Raw genomic sequence first — 18953 nt, 5'->3', positions numbered from 1 at the left:
GGAGGTGGAGCCTTGCTGGAGGTAGTGTGAAGTGGGGGTGGGGAGTGTATCTTGAATTATTAGAGACAAGTCTTACTTGCTGTTTTCCTCTCACTACTTCCTCTCTGCTGATATGATGCTTTGAGACCAGTTTTCTGTTGGTGCATTCCCCACCATAATGCATTCTACCCTCTGAAAATATAAGCTGAATTTAACTTGTTTCCTTCCATTAACTGCTTCTAGTTGTATATAATAACACTAAGAAAGCAATACATATAATGTTTCTGTCAAAATGCCTTATAAATATTTTGTTTATGCCCATAGAATAGTGATGCTGTCAGCTTTGGTCAGAGAGGATTCTTTTTGAAGTGTACCACAGTACTGCAAAGACTTATGGTCACATTGCTAAGAATAACTGATGGCTGAAAGCACTAAAACTAAGGGAACATGTTGAAAGTGAGGAGAGAGAGAACTAAGAGTCAGATGGAGAGATGAAATGCTTTGGAACACTTTGTTCAAAATATAATATGATCATTGTACTCATAAATTCCCAGCAGCTTTGATTATCAGCACATGACCCCCACAAGAGTAATGGAGGTGGGAGGGATCATAATAATTAATGATTGACAAAAGTGGGGGTGATATTTTCTTCAGCAGTATAGCTGCTGGTAATATGGTGACCATGCTCCTCTAAAGAACACCTAACTTATGGTCCTAAAAGCAACCCTAAAAGTAATTAATACCCTCACTCCCAAAAAGTATATGGCAATGAAAGAATTGATTGTGAAGAGAAGGGATTAGTAGGAGTGAAAGGAGAGCATGAGAATGCTATGGCGGTGTGAACATGAACAAAATTTGTACATTTAAGATGTACATTTTTACATTTAAGAAAATGCATAATAAAACCAATTATTACTAATGTATGCTAATAAAAGTTTTAAAATCACATAAAAATCATAATTTAGTTGTAGTAAAATCTTGAATATGTTTCTTCCAAGGTTAGGACAAAAGCTAAAATACACAATCCTATATATGCTAATAAAAATTCTTCAAAATAACGCATCACACAATAATATTTCATACTCACTAAACCAGTATTTCCAAACTGAAGTTTGTGGATCATCTCCAAAAAACCAGCACCGCCAGAAGAAGCCTTCATGATGGTATGTCACGCATATGTCCTCATAATCACTCACATCTTCATCATACTATGGGAAAATATTCAAATTTAAAATTCTGACTCTGCAAATAAAATGTTTTTGCATGAATTTATGCAACATTCTGGAATGTTATTTAAAAAGTAGGAAATGGAGCTGGAGAGATGGCTTAGTGGTTAAGGCACTTTCCTGCGAATCCTAAGGACCCATGTTTGACTCTCCAGATCCCATGTAAGCCAGACACAAAGGTGATGCAACCATAAGGTCTCACATGCCCACTAGGTGGCACAAGTGTATGGAGTTCAATTGCAGTGGGTGAGACCCTGGCATAATTTCTCTCTTTCTCTCAATTGCTTTCTCTCTTTCTAGAAAAAAAAAAAAGATAGGAGGCAGATGATGTCTGTTTTCACCATGGTCTTCGATGTCTACCACAGGCACTGCCGAAACAGCCACTTGATAAAGCTGATGTCAGAAGCAGGGCTTCTTGGGGGTCCTATTTAGCCGATTTTAACTCCCAGCATTCTCCAAGCTATCATTGGCTCCCTAACTCATGAGGCCCAACTCATCCATGGTCTGTCTGCCCCCTCCCCCAGGTGTGGTCACCAAGATGAAGATGCAGAGGACCACTCTCATCTGCCGGGACTATCTCCATTACATCTGCAAGTACAACCGGTTTGAGAAGCGCCACAAGAACATGTTTGTGCATCTGTCCCCTTGCTTCAGGGATGTGCAGATTGGTGACATCGTGATAGTGGGCGAGTGCCGGCCCCTGAGCAAGACTGTGCGTTTCAATGTGCTCAAAGTCACCAAGGCTGCTGGCACCAAGAAGCAGTTCCAGAAGTTCTGAGGCTGAACACTGGCTGACTCCCCAAACAAAAATAAAACTATTTTCCCATTCACACACAAAAAAGATAGGAAACGCAAATTTGTCCTAGATGTTATCTGGCATTTTCTTTGTACCAATGCTTCATCAATTCTAATGTATGCAACAACAACAGATGTTACTGAGATGCATATTCTAGATCATTATATCTTGGTAAAGCAGGAATTATTAATTATTATTATTATGTTTTTGCTTACTTGTGCTTACATGTGTATGGGAGGGCATGCAAGGGTACCTCGCCACTGCAAATAAACACCATATGCCTATGCTACTTATTGTGGCTGGCTGCACGTGGTTGGTTGGGGAATTGAACCCTGGCCAGTAGACTTTACAACCAAGTACCTTTAACCATGAAGCCTTATTATGAGATCACAATCAAAAACATTTTTTTAAATTATCTGTATGTGTGGGTATGCCAGGGCCTCGTTCCTCTGAAAACCAACACCAAATGCTTGTGCCACTTATATAGAGAGAGCTTCTGCAGGTGGCTTGGGAATTGAGCCTTTGACCACTAAGCAATCTTACAAGCCCCTAGTTAATATCATTTTTGCTAGTTATAAACATTACTCTTAATATAAAATCTATATATTCATGCAAAGAGTAAAAGCAGAACAACATTAGTAGTTTTCAAAGTTTAGTGATGTACTAGTGAGTAGTCATTATACTCATCTCTATCAGTATGCTTGAATTTATCAAAATTAAACATCAAAATTATCAGGATTTGTAGTAGGTTCAATATAATGCATGTCTCTGATTGTCTACCATATCAATGACAATTTACATGGAGTGCTACATTTTCTTATATACCTGGATTCTACTAGAACCCAAGATACAGCCCATTGGTTATATACAATATGACTAGAATAAGAATACTAAATCCTCTTGCATTGATAGTATTAGTTAACAAATTGCCCCATGAAGATATAAATGGAGATATAGATATAAACATTGTTTTTAGTTTTAATTGAATGTCATATATCACTTCTATGTGTACCCCTAAACAATAACTTGGAAAGCCAGTATAGCATAATTTTCAGTTAAAGATCACAGCACAGGGTTCTCCATTCTAACAGTCAGTGAGCTGAGAATCAGGACTGGAATCATGTATGTTTCACATTTGATCAGTCCTGACAAATTTTCTTATGGAAAATGAGTCCATTATAAAATACTAAAGCCAAGATATTTCCACTGATTAAGTTTTTCAATGTAGTGTGATTAGGGAAATAAGAGACAAAGAACCAACATCTACACAGTCCAGGACATAAAGGAGAAAGTTAGAGTGGCATATTTTAAGTACTTTAGTTTTATTACTTTACTATTATTAAATTATAAACTATACTTTCAAAATGTATTCCTTTCTAGAAGTTCTTAAGACAATTTCATTAATATAGTTTATATAATTTAATTGAGAATTCCTAAACAGATTATTTTGAAACATCATCAAAATGTGATTTGTGACTAGGCAGGCATATAATATTTTAATTTGTAATGCTGTTAAGGAAAATATATACATTGAGGCAGGGAGGTAGCTTCTCATTCTAGCTCAAACTGACCAGTAACTCCCTAAAAAGCCCAGGCTAGCCTTGGACTCACTGTGATTCTCCTCCCTTAACTTCCCCAATGCTGAGATTATATATATGAACCATTATGTCTAACTTGGAAATGACATCTCTTTTTGAAAATTATTTATCTATTTATTTATATTCGAGGAGAGAGAGAGAAGCAGATGACAGAATGGCCTCACCAGGGCCTTTATCCACTATAAACAAACTCCAGATGCATATGATACCTTGTGCATCACTTAAATGTTGAAAACTATAGTATAGTGAGCAGCATTAGCAGAGACCAAAACAAGGTAACTATTTTATATCATTGACATATTCATCCACTTGTATAATATGCATTCAGTACTCATCCAAATGATTATATAGCTAATATGCTTGTTCTCTATCTACTGTAGTTAGAATGTATGTGCCCTAATAGACTCAGGTGTTTTATTAAGACTTGTAATTTGGATTTCCAACTGCCTGGCTAGAAGAGGTATCACTGTAGGCCTGTAGGTATATCCTGGGGTCCAGCCCTAAGGTGTGTTTGGGGGCAAATCTGAATTCCCAGCCCAAAGGTATGCAGAGTGTTCTGATTTCTGCCTGGGTCCCTGCTGTTTTGATGTTTTTGTGCTTTGCTGTTTTGTGCTTGCTTGTGGTGCTGGTAGTTTGGTGGCGTCTCTCTACTTGTATCCATAAAAGAGGGGCAGCTTCTTCTGACATTATGGGACTTCCCCTGGACTTGTACTCTTCAAATAAATCCCTTCTTCCCCAAACTGTGCCTGGTTTGGATGTTCATCTCATCAATGTGGAGCTGACTACAGCACTATTCTTCAGTATATATATATATATATATATATATATATATATATATACATTTTTTATTATACAATATAGAGAATATGTATGCTGTTAGCTACATTCATTGACTCAAATCTGAGTAGTTAAGGGCAGGAAGACACACTTTTAAAACTAATCCCACCTACTGAGGATTTTGGCGCCAGTTTGGTCCTGCCATGGGGTCTGGGCTGATCGGGTCCCTGGCCCCACGCCTGGGCCTAAGAGAACCAGGTGTGCTGAGGAAAGCAGAAGAATACCTGCTCTTGTCCCAAGTGAAGTGCACTGGTCTGTCTGTACACACCACAGAAACTAGCAATGCGGTCATATGTCTGGACCTTGCTGATTCCTGTATGAAGTGCCCCTTGGACAGGGCTTATTTAATTAAACTTTCTGGTTTGAACAAGAAGATGTATCAGAGCTGCCTTAAATCTTTTGAGTGTTTACTGGGCCTAAATTCAAATATTGGAATAAACTGTCCAGTTCAACTGTACAGAAGCAGTGAAACTGGCTTCAATGATACTGCAAAGCTGTGAATCCAGTCTTCCACACACACAGCAAGCTGATCTTGACTTATCTAGGCCATTTTTCACTGCCTCTGCACTACTTTCAGCATGCAAAATTCTAAAGCTAAAAGTGTATAAAAACAAAATGATAACCACTTCCGGTGTAAAAGAAAAAAAAGCTATATTTGATCGACTGTGTAAACAGTTAGAGAAAATCGGACAGCAGATTAACAGAGAACCTGGAGATTTAGATAGTCCACCGCTGAAAAAAAAAGAAGTTACTGGTCGAAGCACCTGCTGAAGAAGTTTTGAATGGAGTTGAGATCCAACATAAACCACAGAGTGATGAAGACCTGACCCAGGACTATGAAGAATGGAAAAGGAAAATTTTGGAAAATGCTGCCATTGCTCAATAGACTGCAGCAAAATAACTTTCATTTTACTACCAGCATGTGCTGTGAGCTGATAGCATACTTCTGGAAGACTCAAGGACTTTTGGATTTTATTTAGACATCTATGGCAAGGATACTGAGCATTGTCTCAACAGCATAGAAGCCAGCACTTGGGCGGAATTCTGAGGCACGGGCTAGCACTTCCACAGAGCCTCCTGTAGCGTCAGCTCACAGCTCTGTGCTTTTACAAATGGAATTGGAACCATTTTGCTGTTCTGTTTTAACCTAAAAACAATCCACTGTCATATCTAGATATAAATGATAATCTGAAAGGAATCTTACAGATTTTTCTTAAGTTTTTTGGTTTTGGTTTGATTATATTATACATCTAAGTTAATAAATATAATTTTTACATGCCAAAAAAATAAAACCAATCCCAGAGCTGGGACTGGTGGCGCATGCCTTTAATCCCAGAATTTGTGGGGCAGAGGACAAGGCCACCCTGAGACTACATAGTGAAATTCACATTAGCCTGGGCCAGAGTGAGACTCTACCTTAAAAAAAAAAAAAAAAAAAAACCTAATCCCAGGTAATGAAGTCTATTACATATAATCGTAATTCAAGAGCCTGTACATTCAAATGAGGATAAACAGAAAATAAGCTACATGTAAAATGTGTCCGTTGTTCCATTTAAAAGCATCTTTGAATCTTTGATAAACTGTATAAACAGAGGAGAATGTAAGTAGAAATAACTAACTACTATAAGATAGTGTACTAGCTGTCAATCAGCATCTTTCTGTGTACTTCAATTTATTCTTGATTAACAAGGCTATATTATTTTCAGAGGATATAATATATATGTAACATCAAAGGCTTACATTGTTCTTTGCTTGCTCCACAAAAGTGCATATAAATTTCTTATCTTATGTGATTCCATATTAGAAAAAATAAAATCTGATAATTGTTAATAACTTAATATTTTTGATTAACTACTTTCATCAATTTCATATTTCTAGAAAATAATATTTTAAATATTATTCTCATACAGAATATAGAGGATACAGAATAGTAATTGATATCACATCAATAAAGATTTTTTGCTTTCTTTATTTTATTATTGTTTCACTTACATAGTAATTAAATCCATTGTTGCCAAATATACACCAGTAATTGTTGAAAAATACTCTATAAATTTAAGAGATTCATGCAGCAAATTGCATGTCAATAAAATAAAAACTATAAATCCATTTCTCTAATTGATAATCAGACATATTTTTGAAGACAGATATTCCTTTAGTCTAATGCATTATTATAAGAATTAAAGTAATAAAGCTAACCAATTAACTTGATAATTATTTGTATGATGTAAATATTATGTTTTTATTTATTACACACATATGGGAAATATAAACTATGTCCTGAAATAAAGAAATAAGGAAGTGGTAGATAGAAGACTGAACAATGAAATGGGAAATTCTAAGGTTTGGCTATTTCTCATTTATACATTCTGAGTCAAGGTAGGTTCCTTCTCCTTTTGGAATATCAATTTCCTCATCTGTAAGATTAATAAAAAAGAGAACTATCTGGGTAGTAAGCACAACTTGGACCAGTAGATCTCTAAGATCACTCACTACAAGTTCTAACACTGTAGGATTCTGTTTGTTGTCTACAATTGCCAAGCATAGCTGTCCAGTAATGTTCTCTAGAGAATACTTACAATCACTAGCTAGGGCTTACAACTAAACACAGTTGTAAATGAAGCAGGTTGAAGCATAAGTAGTATGATATCAGAGATACCAAGAAGGAATTCCATTAGAAAAATCCCTGTCCAATCAAGATTACTGCAGAATAAATCCACCATTATACTTGTATCCATCCTTGAGTGAAACATTATACCTATCATCTAAATACTCAGAAGTTACATGTAGGAGTAAAGAAAATTTGAAGCCAGCCTAGGTTACTCTATGAAACCCTCTTTCAGGAAACAAAAAAAAATTTAAAAACCAACAAATAAAATTAAATGTATTTCCCTAATTTATTTTTAAAAGAAGGATGCTCTTAGGAGTAATATCTCTTTAAAACTAACCTTGCACTCATAGATAGTTAAGTTTGCCTTCTCTGTCCTGTAGCAAGCTTTGAATATGGATTAGTGGGTTGTGACAATCCAGTCTTAATTAGAAAGGACAGAAATGGAAGACCCCCATTAAAGGAGAATCATACAAAACAAAGAAAGAAGAAATTTTAGTCAGATTGAATTTTCTGAGAAGCATGACTGGTGTTTCCACATTCATTCATTACTGCACATCAGAGAATTTTGGACTAAGTTTCTACTTCTATAGTGCTCACATTTTCTTTAAAAGAGCAATTGTGTTTATTTTAAAAATGTTTAGTGTGAGAATAATATTACAACAAAGTTGATATCCATTCAGCATGTATGCATTACTTCTCAGTCTGTTTTCCAATGTTTCATAGGAAGCTCATCTTGAGTTTTATATTTCTAACATCCAATTCAACTCTAAATAATAATCATTAACTTTAAATATAAGCCTTTACAAGATTAAATTTTCATACTTCTGGAATTTAAAGTTTTGAAAATGTAAGTTTCCTTTATGGGCAGTTATTTGGAATTCCCTGTTCCTTAATGATTTCTAGTTACCTCTTCAATATCCAAAGTTCCATTGATAGAATCAGGACGTCCACAGGTCTCTGTTACACATAACCAATATTCAGTTCCAAATGCTACCAAAAATAGAATAATGCCAATAGCACCAATAATTCCTGCTATGAGAGCAGCAATTCCAATCTTCATGATAGAACTGGTAGATTTGTTGCTAAAATTACATGCAAAAGGAGCATTGAAATGACCAGTTGCTACAGCACAGCCTGTGAGTCTCAGCAGAAGTCACTATTTTAAGACCAGGATTAACATCAGTTTGTTACTGGTCTGGGTTTCACCAGGCTGTGGGAGAAGAGCTATTAAAAGCAGGTGACCTGGTTCAATTAAGTCATTGGGCTTTGTATCAAAACTTCTCCAAAGTTTTCTAAAGAAAAAAAGATGCCTTCTGTTCTACCACTTCTCTCCTGCCCCTCTCTCATCAATTTGACAAAATTACTAACAAACACAGAGAGGAAATATGCAACTGCAGCTTATAACTTCCATTTAGGTTTAATCAATGATATCTATAACTAAGTAGATATGCAGAGTGTAGACACAGATTTTTTAATTATAGTAATTAGTAAATTCAAATAAATATTTAGTGATAAGTGTACAAAACTCTCCTCAAAACATATTATTAAATATAACACCTACATGTAAGCTTTTGAAGACACTCAAAGCATCTATAAGTATATCATACTATAAATGCAAAAAAAAAATAAATAAAAACCTTTAAGGCTGGAGAGAGATGGTTCAGCAGTTAAGGCACTCTTGCTTGCAAATCGTAAGGACCAGGGTTCAATTCCCCAATACCCACATAAAGCCAGATGCACAAAGTGAAGCATGTGTCAAGAGTTTGTTTGCAGTGGCTAGAGACCCTAATGTTCCCATTCTTTCTCTGCCTGCTTCATTCTCTTTCTCTCTCTAATAGATAAATGAAATATAAAAACTTTAAATTTCACAACTAAAAATTGATATTACCACTTATACTTCCATAGCCAACTTGTTGTAACTGTAGTGTGATGCTAGTATTGGGCAGTATAGAATTGAAGAAAGATATGTATAATAAAATATTATTTAATTATTTATTCAGTTTTAACTATATTTAGAAAAGGGATATTTCAAATAAAGCCAGTTTGGTCAAAGGTTTCCTATATTAAGGAGGATAGAAATGTGAGTGGTCAGTAACTTTTGCATAAAAGATAATCTTAATACTTAGCATGGGCTGTAATTTCATTTATTTATTCACTTATGAGTTTATAGCCTTGAACAGTTCTCTAAACCTCAATGTCTATAAAAATAAATTAATAGTAGTAATGTCAAAATTACAAATTTGTTTTTCAGATATAATACATAGGAATCATATCATACTGGGTACATCATAAGCAGATAATACATATTTGAACAGTTTTTTGGAAGTAGTTCTATATGAGAACTTTAGATAAAGAAAAAAAGCATAGGTTATGTTTGTCTTTATGGAATATTATTTTTACTAGAAACTAAGTTGTATATGTATGAGTCAAATAAAATGATATAGAATGCATAACTAGGAGTATAATTTTATATAACTAATAGCTCTTAATATTATCAAGGATTATGAGAGGAGAGAGACAGAGACAGAGAAATGTGATATAGGGATTGAAAAACTGTTGTGGGGGCTCAGAGAAATAAGGACCATGAAGGATTTGGACAGGTGGTAAGAATAGAGGTGACAGGTGCAGGGACTCAGAGCAGCTGTCCCAGGAAGATAGACTTTTCAGGGTAATCCTTTGAAAAGATCACTCTATGACTGAGCGAAAGGCTGCTAGGAAAAACCACAAAGAATACAATCCAAATATACTTACAATTTACAGAGATTCTCAATATTTTAGACAAGAGATCAAGTTTGGGATGAGACTATTGCTTTGTTGTTTTTTTCCAAAAAAAAAATCACTGTCAGTTTTAAACTAAAATATACATTAAAATAAAGGAGTTTTGTAAATTTTATTGTAATTAAAACTTAAACTTCTTTAACCATTTTGACATCAGTATAATGGATAAAAAGCAAATTATATATATATATATATATATATATATATATATATATATATATATATGTATGTATTTAATTTTTATTTTATTTTATTTATTTATGTGAGAGCGACAGACAGAGAGGGAAAGAGGCAGAGAGATAGAGAGAGAGAGAGAATGGGTGCACCAGGGCTGAAAGCCACTGCAAACAAACTTCAGATGCGTGTACCCCCTTGTGCATCTGCCTAACATGGGTCCTGGGGAACCGAGGCTCGAACCGGGGTCCTTAGGCTTCACAGGCAAGCGCTTAACCACTAAGCCATCTCTCCAGCCCATAAAATATATTTTAGTTCATTTTCTAAGGAAGAAATTATAGGGTTGTCCAAAATGTAAATATGAATGTATGTGAATTATATGTGGCTTCTGAAAATGGGTTAACATTTTTTCCTTTACTATGATATTAAGAAAATTTTAGTAAACTGGCAAGAGTGTTTTAGTTCATATATATATAAAGGCTAAATCATAATATCAAATATACATACACTTGATGAAAATGAATTCTACTTAAATTGATTTTAGTTAATTTAGTAAGTCCTAAGTATTCAACTTAAGATGATATATTCTAGTTTTGCATATGTGTGTGTCATGTGGCGTGTGTGTGTGTGTGATGTATGCACATAGATATGCTTCTGGGGCTCTGGCTCTCTGATTTGTTAGGAGTTGATTTTTCTCTCTGTTGATCTCCTTCCCCCTTGTGCTGGTATCAGGAAAGCAGCACCCTTGCTTGTTTCACCAATTTTTCATACTTTCAACCAGGGCCCTTTTGAGGTATGATGGGGTTGCTCTCTCCTTAGGATCTGCCTCTATCTGAAAAAGAGAAGCAGATTCTCCAATGGAGAGTAAGTTAGTACCAGGACAAATGAGATAACCCTTACTTTTTTTTATAGAGAATTTAATAGGTGTAGGCCCTCTTGTAACCCATGATTGATGGTAGCTTGATAATGGAGAGCAGGCTTATATTTGGATATGGTTCTGACTTGTTTTCCAGCTCCAGCTATGGGTCTCATACCACTGGGGGGATCAGTTAGCCAAATCAAGAGCAGTTGGTTCCCCACCATGGCTCTGTGCCACTATTGCACTTGTGTGGGCATCACACAAGGTTATTTGCTGCTAAATAGGTTAGATGCTTCAACAGATATTGATAATTTTCCCCCAGTCACCCATGCAGCACCTTCTGGCACTAGATGCACTGACTGTCTGGGGACTGACTCTCTTCCAACTTCAGCCATGCAATTCCATTTTACATGTTGTGGTGGTTTGATTCAGGTGTCCCCCATAAACTTAGATGTTTTGAATGCTAGGTTCCCAGCTGATGAAGATTTGGGAATTAATGCCTCCTGGAGGGAGTGTATTGTTGGGTGTGGGCTTATGGGCTTTATAGCCAGTTTCCCCATGCCAGTGTTTGGCACACCCTCCTGTTGCTGTGGTCCACCTTATGTTGGCCAGGGGGTGATGTCCACCCTCTGCTCATGCCATCGTTTTCCCCTGCCATCATGGAGCTTCCCCTTGAGCCTGTAAGCCAAAATAAATCTCTCTTTCCCAGAAGCTGCTCTTGGTTGGGTGATGCGAACCAGGCTGCAACACATGTCAATCATATAAGGTGTCTTCAGCAGTAGGGTCTTACCACTAACCTTTGGTGGGTCATCAAGTACTCGGACAGAATCTGTCTCTCTTTTAGGAAATGTTGTAGGCTTCTCTGATCAAAAGCTCATTGTGGATGATAGCCACATGCTGGTACTGGGAGTTACAGGTCAGTGCCTACTAAGAAAAGGAAGAAAAAGATAACTAATATACAATAATTAGAGACGGGGGAGAAGGAGGGAAGGAAGCTGTAGAAGATTAAGTTTGGTCTTCATCATACCCTCTCCAGTGTCTTGTGGCTTAGGTGTTCCCTGTAAGGGCCTGGTGAAGGTTTAGCCATTTGGTCTGACTTTTAGGGAGTAGAATTTTATGGTACCATTGCTGTTTGGGTCTATATTTGTGTTTCCCACCCCTCCATTTCCCTCCCCTCCCTCCCCACCCATCCTAGTGTCTAGTCCACGAGATCCTTGCTGGGTATGTAAGGCATCTTGGGTAGATTCAGGTTAGGTGCTGTAGATGAGTGAGACTATGTGGCGATTTTTTTTTCTGTGATTGGGTAAGTCCACTGAGGATGATCTATTCCAGGTTCAACCATTTTTCCCCAAATTTCATTGTATCATTTTTGCTTACTGCTGTTTAGAATTCCATTGTGTAGATATACCACGTCTTAGTTATCCATGCTTCTAGTGATGGACATCTGGATTGATTCCAGCTCTTAGCTATTATGAATTAAGCTGCTACAAACATGGTTGAGCAAATCTCTCTGGCCTGTGGTTTGAAGGTTTTAGGGTAGATGCCCAATAAGGGAATAACTGGGTCTGTTGGTATCTTTATAGTCAGCTTTTTCAGGAGTCTCCATATTGCTTTCCAAAATGGTTGTACCCTCTTACATTCCCACCAACAGTGGATGAGTGTTCCTGCTTCTCCACATCCTTGCCAGAATTTATTTTCATTTGATTTTTTGACGTTTGCTAGATATGATCCTTCAAACCATACAGTCTTTAACAATTTTATCATGAAGTATGTTGTGCCCTGTCACAGACCTTTTCTATATCTATTAAGATGGCCATGTGATCTCTATCCTTAAGACTACTTATATGATATATTACATGTTTTGATTTCCATGTGTTGAACCATCCCTCCATCCATGGGATAAAACTTACTTGATTGAGGATATTTTTAATGTATTCTTGAATTTAATTTGTAAGAATTTTATTGATAATCTTTTGCATATGTTTATCAGGGGTATTGGTCCATAATTTTCTCCTTTATGGTATCTCTTTTCAGTTTTGCTCTAACTGCAATCCTGGTTTCATAAAAGGAGTTAGAAGCATTTGTCCTTTTCAGTTTTATGAAATAATTTGAGAATCAATGGTTCCAGATCTTTGATAATGGTCTGGTAGAATTTAATAGTGAATCCATCTGTGACAGACCTTTTTGCTTGGGAGATTTTTAATACAGAATCAATCTTATTACTTGTTATATCTCAATTTAAATTAATTCCCTCTTATGACTTTAACTTTGGTGAATCATGTTTGTCAAGAAAATCATCCGTTTTTTTCTAAATTTTTTAGTTACGTGGAATAAAGATTTTTAAAATGAGACCTTAAGATTTTCTCAATTTAATTGGAATCTGTTGTAATATCTTGTTTCTTTCTTTTTTTTTTTTTTTTTCTCTTTTTGGTTTATCAAGGTAGGGTGTTACTCAAGCCCAGGCTGACCTGGAATTCACTATGGAGTCTCAGTCAGGGTGGCCTCAAACTCAGGGCAATCCTCCTACCTCTGCCTCCTGAGTGCTGGGATTAAAGGTGTGTGCCACCACTCCTAGCATTGTTGTAATATCTTAATATATCCTTTTTCATATCTATTTTTTATCAGTTTTATCATTTTTGGTAAGTAGTTTATCTATCTTGTTTATATTTTTGAAGAATCAACTTTTTTAATTCAATTTTTTAATTGTTTTATTCATTTCTAAGTTATTGAATTCTGTCCTTATCTTGATCATTTCATTGTGTCTGGGACATTTGGGTTTGTATTGCTATTTTTTTCCAAGGCTCTCAGAGCATTCATTAATTTTTTTGTGAGTCTCTATTTCAGTAGTGTAGGCATTTAGAAATATAAACTTCCCTCTTAGAAATGCCTTTATAGTGTCACATATGCTTTAGTATTTTCCTTTTTCTTCTTCATTCAGTTCTAGGAGTTTTTTTTTTAATTTCTTTCATGATTTTTTTTCAATGATATATCCATTGGTAAATAATATTTATCTCAATCTCTAGGAGTTTGTGTGTTTCCTGTTGTTCCTGTTGTTGTTACTTTTTAACTATATTTCATTGCAGTTAAATATAATACAAGGACTTATTTCTGTTTTCTTGAATTTGTGGAGGCTTACTTTGTATCCTAATGGTCTATTTTAAATAAGATTACATGAGATACTGAGAAGCATGTATACTCTGTAGATTTTGGATGGAATGTCTTGTAAATGTCTATTAAGTCATTTAGTGCCATTGTTTCTCTATTTTCTGTTTAGATGACATGTCTATTGGCAAGAGCAGGTATTAAAGTCTCTCACTATTATTGTGTTAGGATTTATGTCAGCTTTATAAACTCAGTGCACCTGAGTTTGGTGTGTATGGGTCTAGTGTTGTAACATCTGCACACAAGAATGATTTCAGTTTTTCCTTTCTTATTTTTACAGATTCTTAAAAATCTTTTTGTTGGTAATAATGTATATCCTAATGTATTTTTCAGTTCATTTTGCAAGTATTTTGTGGAGAAATTTTTACAAGCCAATATTTATTTATTTATTTGAGAGAGAGAAAATGATAAAGAAGCAGATAGAGAGAATGGGCACACTTATCAAGGGAAATTGTCTATAGTTTTCTTGTTTGGTGGTTGTGCCCTTATGTGCATACCCAAAATTTGTATATATTTATCTATATTTAAATATTTAATTTATTTATTTCCAAGCAGAGAGACCAATAGAAAAAAAGAGAGAGAGAGAATATGGATGTGACAGGATCTCTAGCTGCTGCAAATGAACTCCAGATGCATGTGCTGCTGTGCATCTGACTTCACATGGGTACTGAGGAATTGAACTGGGTCATTAGACTTTGCAGAAAAGCACTTAAACCACTGAATAATCTCTCTAGGCCTGCATAACCAGCTTTTTAATGTTAATTCTGAAGATCCAACTCAGGTTGGTTTTTTTTTTTTTTTTTTTTTGGTTTTTCGAGGTAGGGTTTCACTCTAGCCCAGGCTGACCTGGAATTCACTATGGAGTCTCAGGGTGGCCTCAAACTCATGGCGATCCTCCTACCTCTGCCTCCCGAGTGCTGGGCCAACTCAGGTTTTAATGCTTGCTAAGTATGCACTTTACTCACTGAGCTATCTTGTCAACCTGTGACTTATGGATTTTTTTTTTAAATTGTGTTAGGTTTATTCCTGTATTTTAACTGCTTTATAAACAACACAATAGTATTGTGAAAATAAAATACTATAACTAAAATTTCCCAGTAGCTAGCAGGTGAAGTCTTTTGTGTAGATCACCACTTCTGAAACTGTTCAACAATAAGTATCAGAATAACAAAGTTTCCAAATATGTGATGACAAAAATTAATACAAAATCAAACCATTATTGAATCTGAGGTGGTGTGTTTTGTTTTGTTTTTTTTTTTTTTTCTTTTTCTGGCAGCTCTTACCCATACTTACATGACTTACATGACTTCACAACAGCCTTGCTACTAAATAAACAGGACATGTTCATTGCACTGTGCATATGCTAGTAAACCATGTAACACAACCTAATGCTGCCTGACATACCTTGGTTTGGCACTGAAGAGATGCCTTAGCAGTTAAGGTGATTGCCTGCAAAGCCAAAGGACTCAGGTTCAATTCCCAAGGACCAACATAAGTAGAGAAACCTGACAGACTAGTAGGGGGAAAGACTCTATGGAGATAATAAGTTCTTTGAGGTTAAAGTGTAAAATAAGATGAGGAGGAGAATTACTTTATTATTCTATAAGATATAATACCCGATGAAATGGGGTTTGGTCTAAGCAAAAGACCCAGGAGAAGGTAGAAAAAGCTCAAACCACTGGACCTGGGTAACAAATCCTAGGTCTAGAGTTGGGGTACTCACAGAGTGAGCAATTGGTAAGGGAGACTAACGAGTTTCCCAAGATAATAATGACGATTTAATTCAAACATGACCCAGGCTTGGTGGTGCATGCCTTTAATCCTAGCTCTTGGGAGGCAGAGGGAGAATCACTGTGAGTTTGAGGCCACCTCGAGACTACATTTTGAATTCCACTTCACCTTGAGATAGAGCAAGACACTACCTTGAAAAACCAAAATAAAAATGCATCATTTCCACACAAGTCACATTAACAATAAAAATATTTTAATAAAATATAATAATATAATTTAAGGCTTTATAATATATTTTTCAACAGAAAAACTGAAGTCTAAATGATTACACAAGAGTAATTTTTTCAGGCAAAAGTAATTTGTCCTTTTTTAATTTTTGTAGTCAATGAATACAATCAAGTTGGTACCATTGTTAGCCTCCTCCCCGTCCACCCAAATCCACAGGGACCCTCATTATTGGGGTATATGGGCTGTGCATTTTGGTGTTAACCTTTAGTTTTGGGTAAGAGGAAATGTCTCTGTGTGTCATGACCAAAAGTGTGGCTCTGACATTCCTTCCCCAACCTTCCACATATTTCCCTGAGGCATGTTGACTTCATATTAGGTCTGCTTCCATGTTGAGATCTTGGGCACCTCTGTGTCTCTGGATATCTTGTTTGGTAGGAGTTGATTTTCTTCTATGTGATGGTTACCAGTTCATCAAGACAACAGCATTCTTGCATGTTTCTCCAATAATTCTTAGTTTCAGGTGGGGCCCTTTTGACATATGATGGAGGTGGTTCTATCTGTAAAAGAGAAGCAGAATCTCCAATGGAGAGTAAAGTTAGCACCAAGTAAATGTGATAACCATTGGTTTTTAGAGAGAGTTTAATGGAGAGCAGGTTCATTTTTGGATATGGTTCTGACTTGTTTCCCAGCTCCAGCTATGGGTTCTGTTCCACTGAGCAGATCAGCTAGCCGAATGGAGAGCAGTGGGTTTCCCATCATGGGTATGTGCCACTATTGCTCTTGAATGAACATCAAGTCAGGTTGTATGCTACTAAATAGGTTAGACCATGTGTTGCTTGATCAGATATTGGTCATTACCCCCAGTTGCTCATGTAGCACCTTCCAGCCCTAGATGTGCAAACTGTCTGGGGACTGACTCTCTTCCAGCTTCTACCTGTCACTCCATGATACATACCAACAGTGTATGGTATCTTTAGCAGTAGGGTCTTACCACTAACCACTAAACTATGGTGGGTCCTCAAGTGCTCTGACATAAATCTTTCTTCTTTTTGGGAGACCTTGTAGGTCTCTGTGATCAAAAGGTCATTGTGGATAATAATCACCTCCTGGAACCAGGAGTTACAGGTCAGCACCCAAGAAGAGAAGGAAGAAAATGATAAGTGATATAAAAGAGATAAAGAGATGATAGAGAAGAGGGAGAGATAAAGAGAGAGAGAAGCAGAAACAGAAGGAGATAATGGACAGTTTTTGTTGTACCCTCTCCGGGGCCTTGTGATTCAGGTGTTCCCTGTAAGGGCCTGGTGGAGGTTCCACCATTTGGTCTGTCTTTTAGGATGTAGAGTGTTATGGTACCATTGCCTTTTGGGTCCAGTTCTGTGTCCTCCCCCTCCCTTACCCTCCCCTCCCTCCCCACCTTCCCTATTGTACAGTCCTCCAGATATTTGCTGGGTATGTGGGCATCTTGGGGAGATTCAGGTTAGGAGCTGTAGATGAGTAAGACTATGTGGCAATTATCTTTCTGTGATAGGGTGAGTTCACTGAGAATAAGTTGTTTCAGGTTCAACCATTTTTCATCAAAATTCATTGTGTCATTTTTCCTTACTGCTGCATAGAATTCCATTGTGTAGATATACCACATCTTACTTATCCATTTGTCTAATAATGGACACCTGTGTTGATTCCAGCTCTTGGTTATTACAAATTGAGCAGCTATAAACATGGATGAGCAAATCTCTCTGAGCTGAGGCATGGAGCTTTTAGGGTACATGCCCAGTAAGGGAATTACTGGGTCTGTGATGGAGACTCCTAAAAAACAGTCCTTTTAAGGTGTCATAAATTCTTCTTTCTGAGTGTGATTTGTGAATTTGATGTGTGAACAATTTGACATCAAAAATAAAATCCTAATTTTGAGTTTGCAGCATAGTAAATTTTCAAAAAAAAGACTAACAATCTTCTATATCAAGCATTTCTTTTAAATCAGCTTTTGGTAAATGCTAGCATATAAGTTTGACTGCATCTTGTCAAAGTGAGGAAATTCAGTTTCAACTTTAACCTAAGAATAAAAACTCTATGCTCTGCAAAGAATGTAATTAGGTTTATAATGAAGATTGGCTAAAATATGTATGAAATTTTCTATAATCCAGGGGTTGTGGTGCATGCCTTTAACCCCAGAACTTGGGAGGCAGAGGTAGGAGGATGGCTCTAAGTTTGAGGCCAGCCTGAAACTGCATAGTAAATTCCAGGTCAACATGAGATAGAGTGACACCCAACCTTGAAAAAACAAGAAAATTTTTTTTCAATAATACATCCATTTTGAAACATTAACTCAGCTGGTCCTTGAACACGGGATTTCTTTCTATCTTCCAGTCTCCTTAAATGACTTTCTTCAATATTGACTTCATTTTTTGGAGGACTTTCAACTTCTTGTCTGGGTACAGATTCTGATTAATATAAATGTTATTGATTTTCTGATTTACCTCTCAGCATATCCATTATTGTTGTAGAAAATAGCTACAAAATTTTCTATTTATTTGGTTATATCATGATACTTATTAGTGTGTTTTTTTCTGTTTTCCAACAACAATTTTATTGGGAACTTTAATATATCAACACATGCAAGTTGGTTATATCCCCATCAAGTTATCTTTTTTGTCCCTTCTCTCCCACTCCATACCACTGATGACCCTCCTCAATGATGGCATTGGTAATCACTGGGTGATCATGAATGGACCACTCATCTCATGTGGGGACTACAATGCCTCACAGTAAACCTCACACTATGGCTCTTATATTCTTTCTACCCCTTCTTCCCAATGTTCCCTGATACTTAGAGGGGGTGGTAGAAGTTTCCTTTAGTATTGAGCTCACAGAAGCCTCTTTTTTTTTTTATTAGTTTTCTATTCAGCAAATACAGGCAGTTTGGTACCATTATTAGACTTATCCATGACCTACCCTTTCCCCATTGGCCCCTCCT

At 36.4% G+C, this 18953-nt stretch overlaps 2 protein-coding genes, 1 non-coding gene and 1 pseudogene across 3 annotated transcripts in view; 3 read left to right on the top strand and 1 right to left on the bottom strand.

Annotated features, from left to right (window-relative positions):
* Positions 1-1524: 1524 nt before the first annotated feature.
* LOC123456945 lies at positions 1525-1611 on the top strand. Its single transcript, XR_006634804.1, has one exon. It is a non-coding gene; the product is annotated as a small nucleolar RNA SNORD35 (small nucleolar RNA).
* A 93-nt stretch (positions 1612-1704) lies between these two features.
* Positions 1705-2035, top strand: LOC123456540 (40S ribosomal protein S11-like). Its single transcript, XM_045139890.1, has one exon. It carries the CDS (start codon positions 1705-1707, stop codon positions 1981-1983), a length of 279 nt encoding a protein of 92 aa, XP_044995825.1. The 3' UTR covers positions 1984-2035.
* A 2544-nt stretch (positions 2036-4579) lies between these two features.
* Positions 4580-5348, top strand: LOC101598237 (annotated as a pseudogene).
* Positions 5349-5959: 611 nt separating this feature from the next.
* The window catches only part of LOC101604224 (sodium/hydrogen exchanger 2-like), a 132616-nt gene continuing 119622 nt past the window's right edge, over positions 5960-18953 (bottom strand). The window contains exons 13-14 of the mRNA XM_004669608.2: positions 7955-8129; positions 5960-6016 (exon numbers count right to left, since the gene is read on the bottom strand). Coding sequence (XP_004669665.2) covers positions 5960-6016; positions 7955-8129 — 232 coding nt within the window. The remainder of the gene's footprint in view (positions 6017-7954; positions 8130-18953) is intronic.

Source organism: Jaculus jaculus, chromosome X, assembly GCF_020740685.1.
Source record: "Jaculus jaculus isolate mJacJac1 chromosome X, mJacJac1.mat.Y.cur, whole genome shotgun sequence".
Lineage (NCBI taxonomy): Eukaryota > Metazoa > Chordata > Mammalia > Rodentia > Dipodidae > Jaculus > Jaculus jaculus.
Note: the sequence above shows the minus strand (reverse complement) of the source record. Positions and strands in the feature narration are given on the sequence as shown.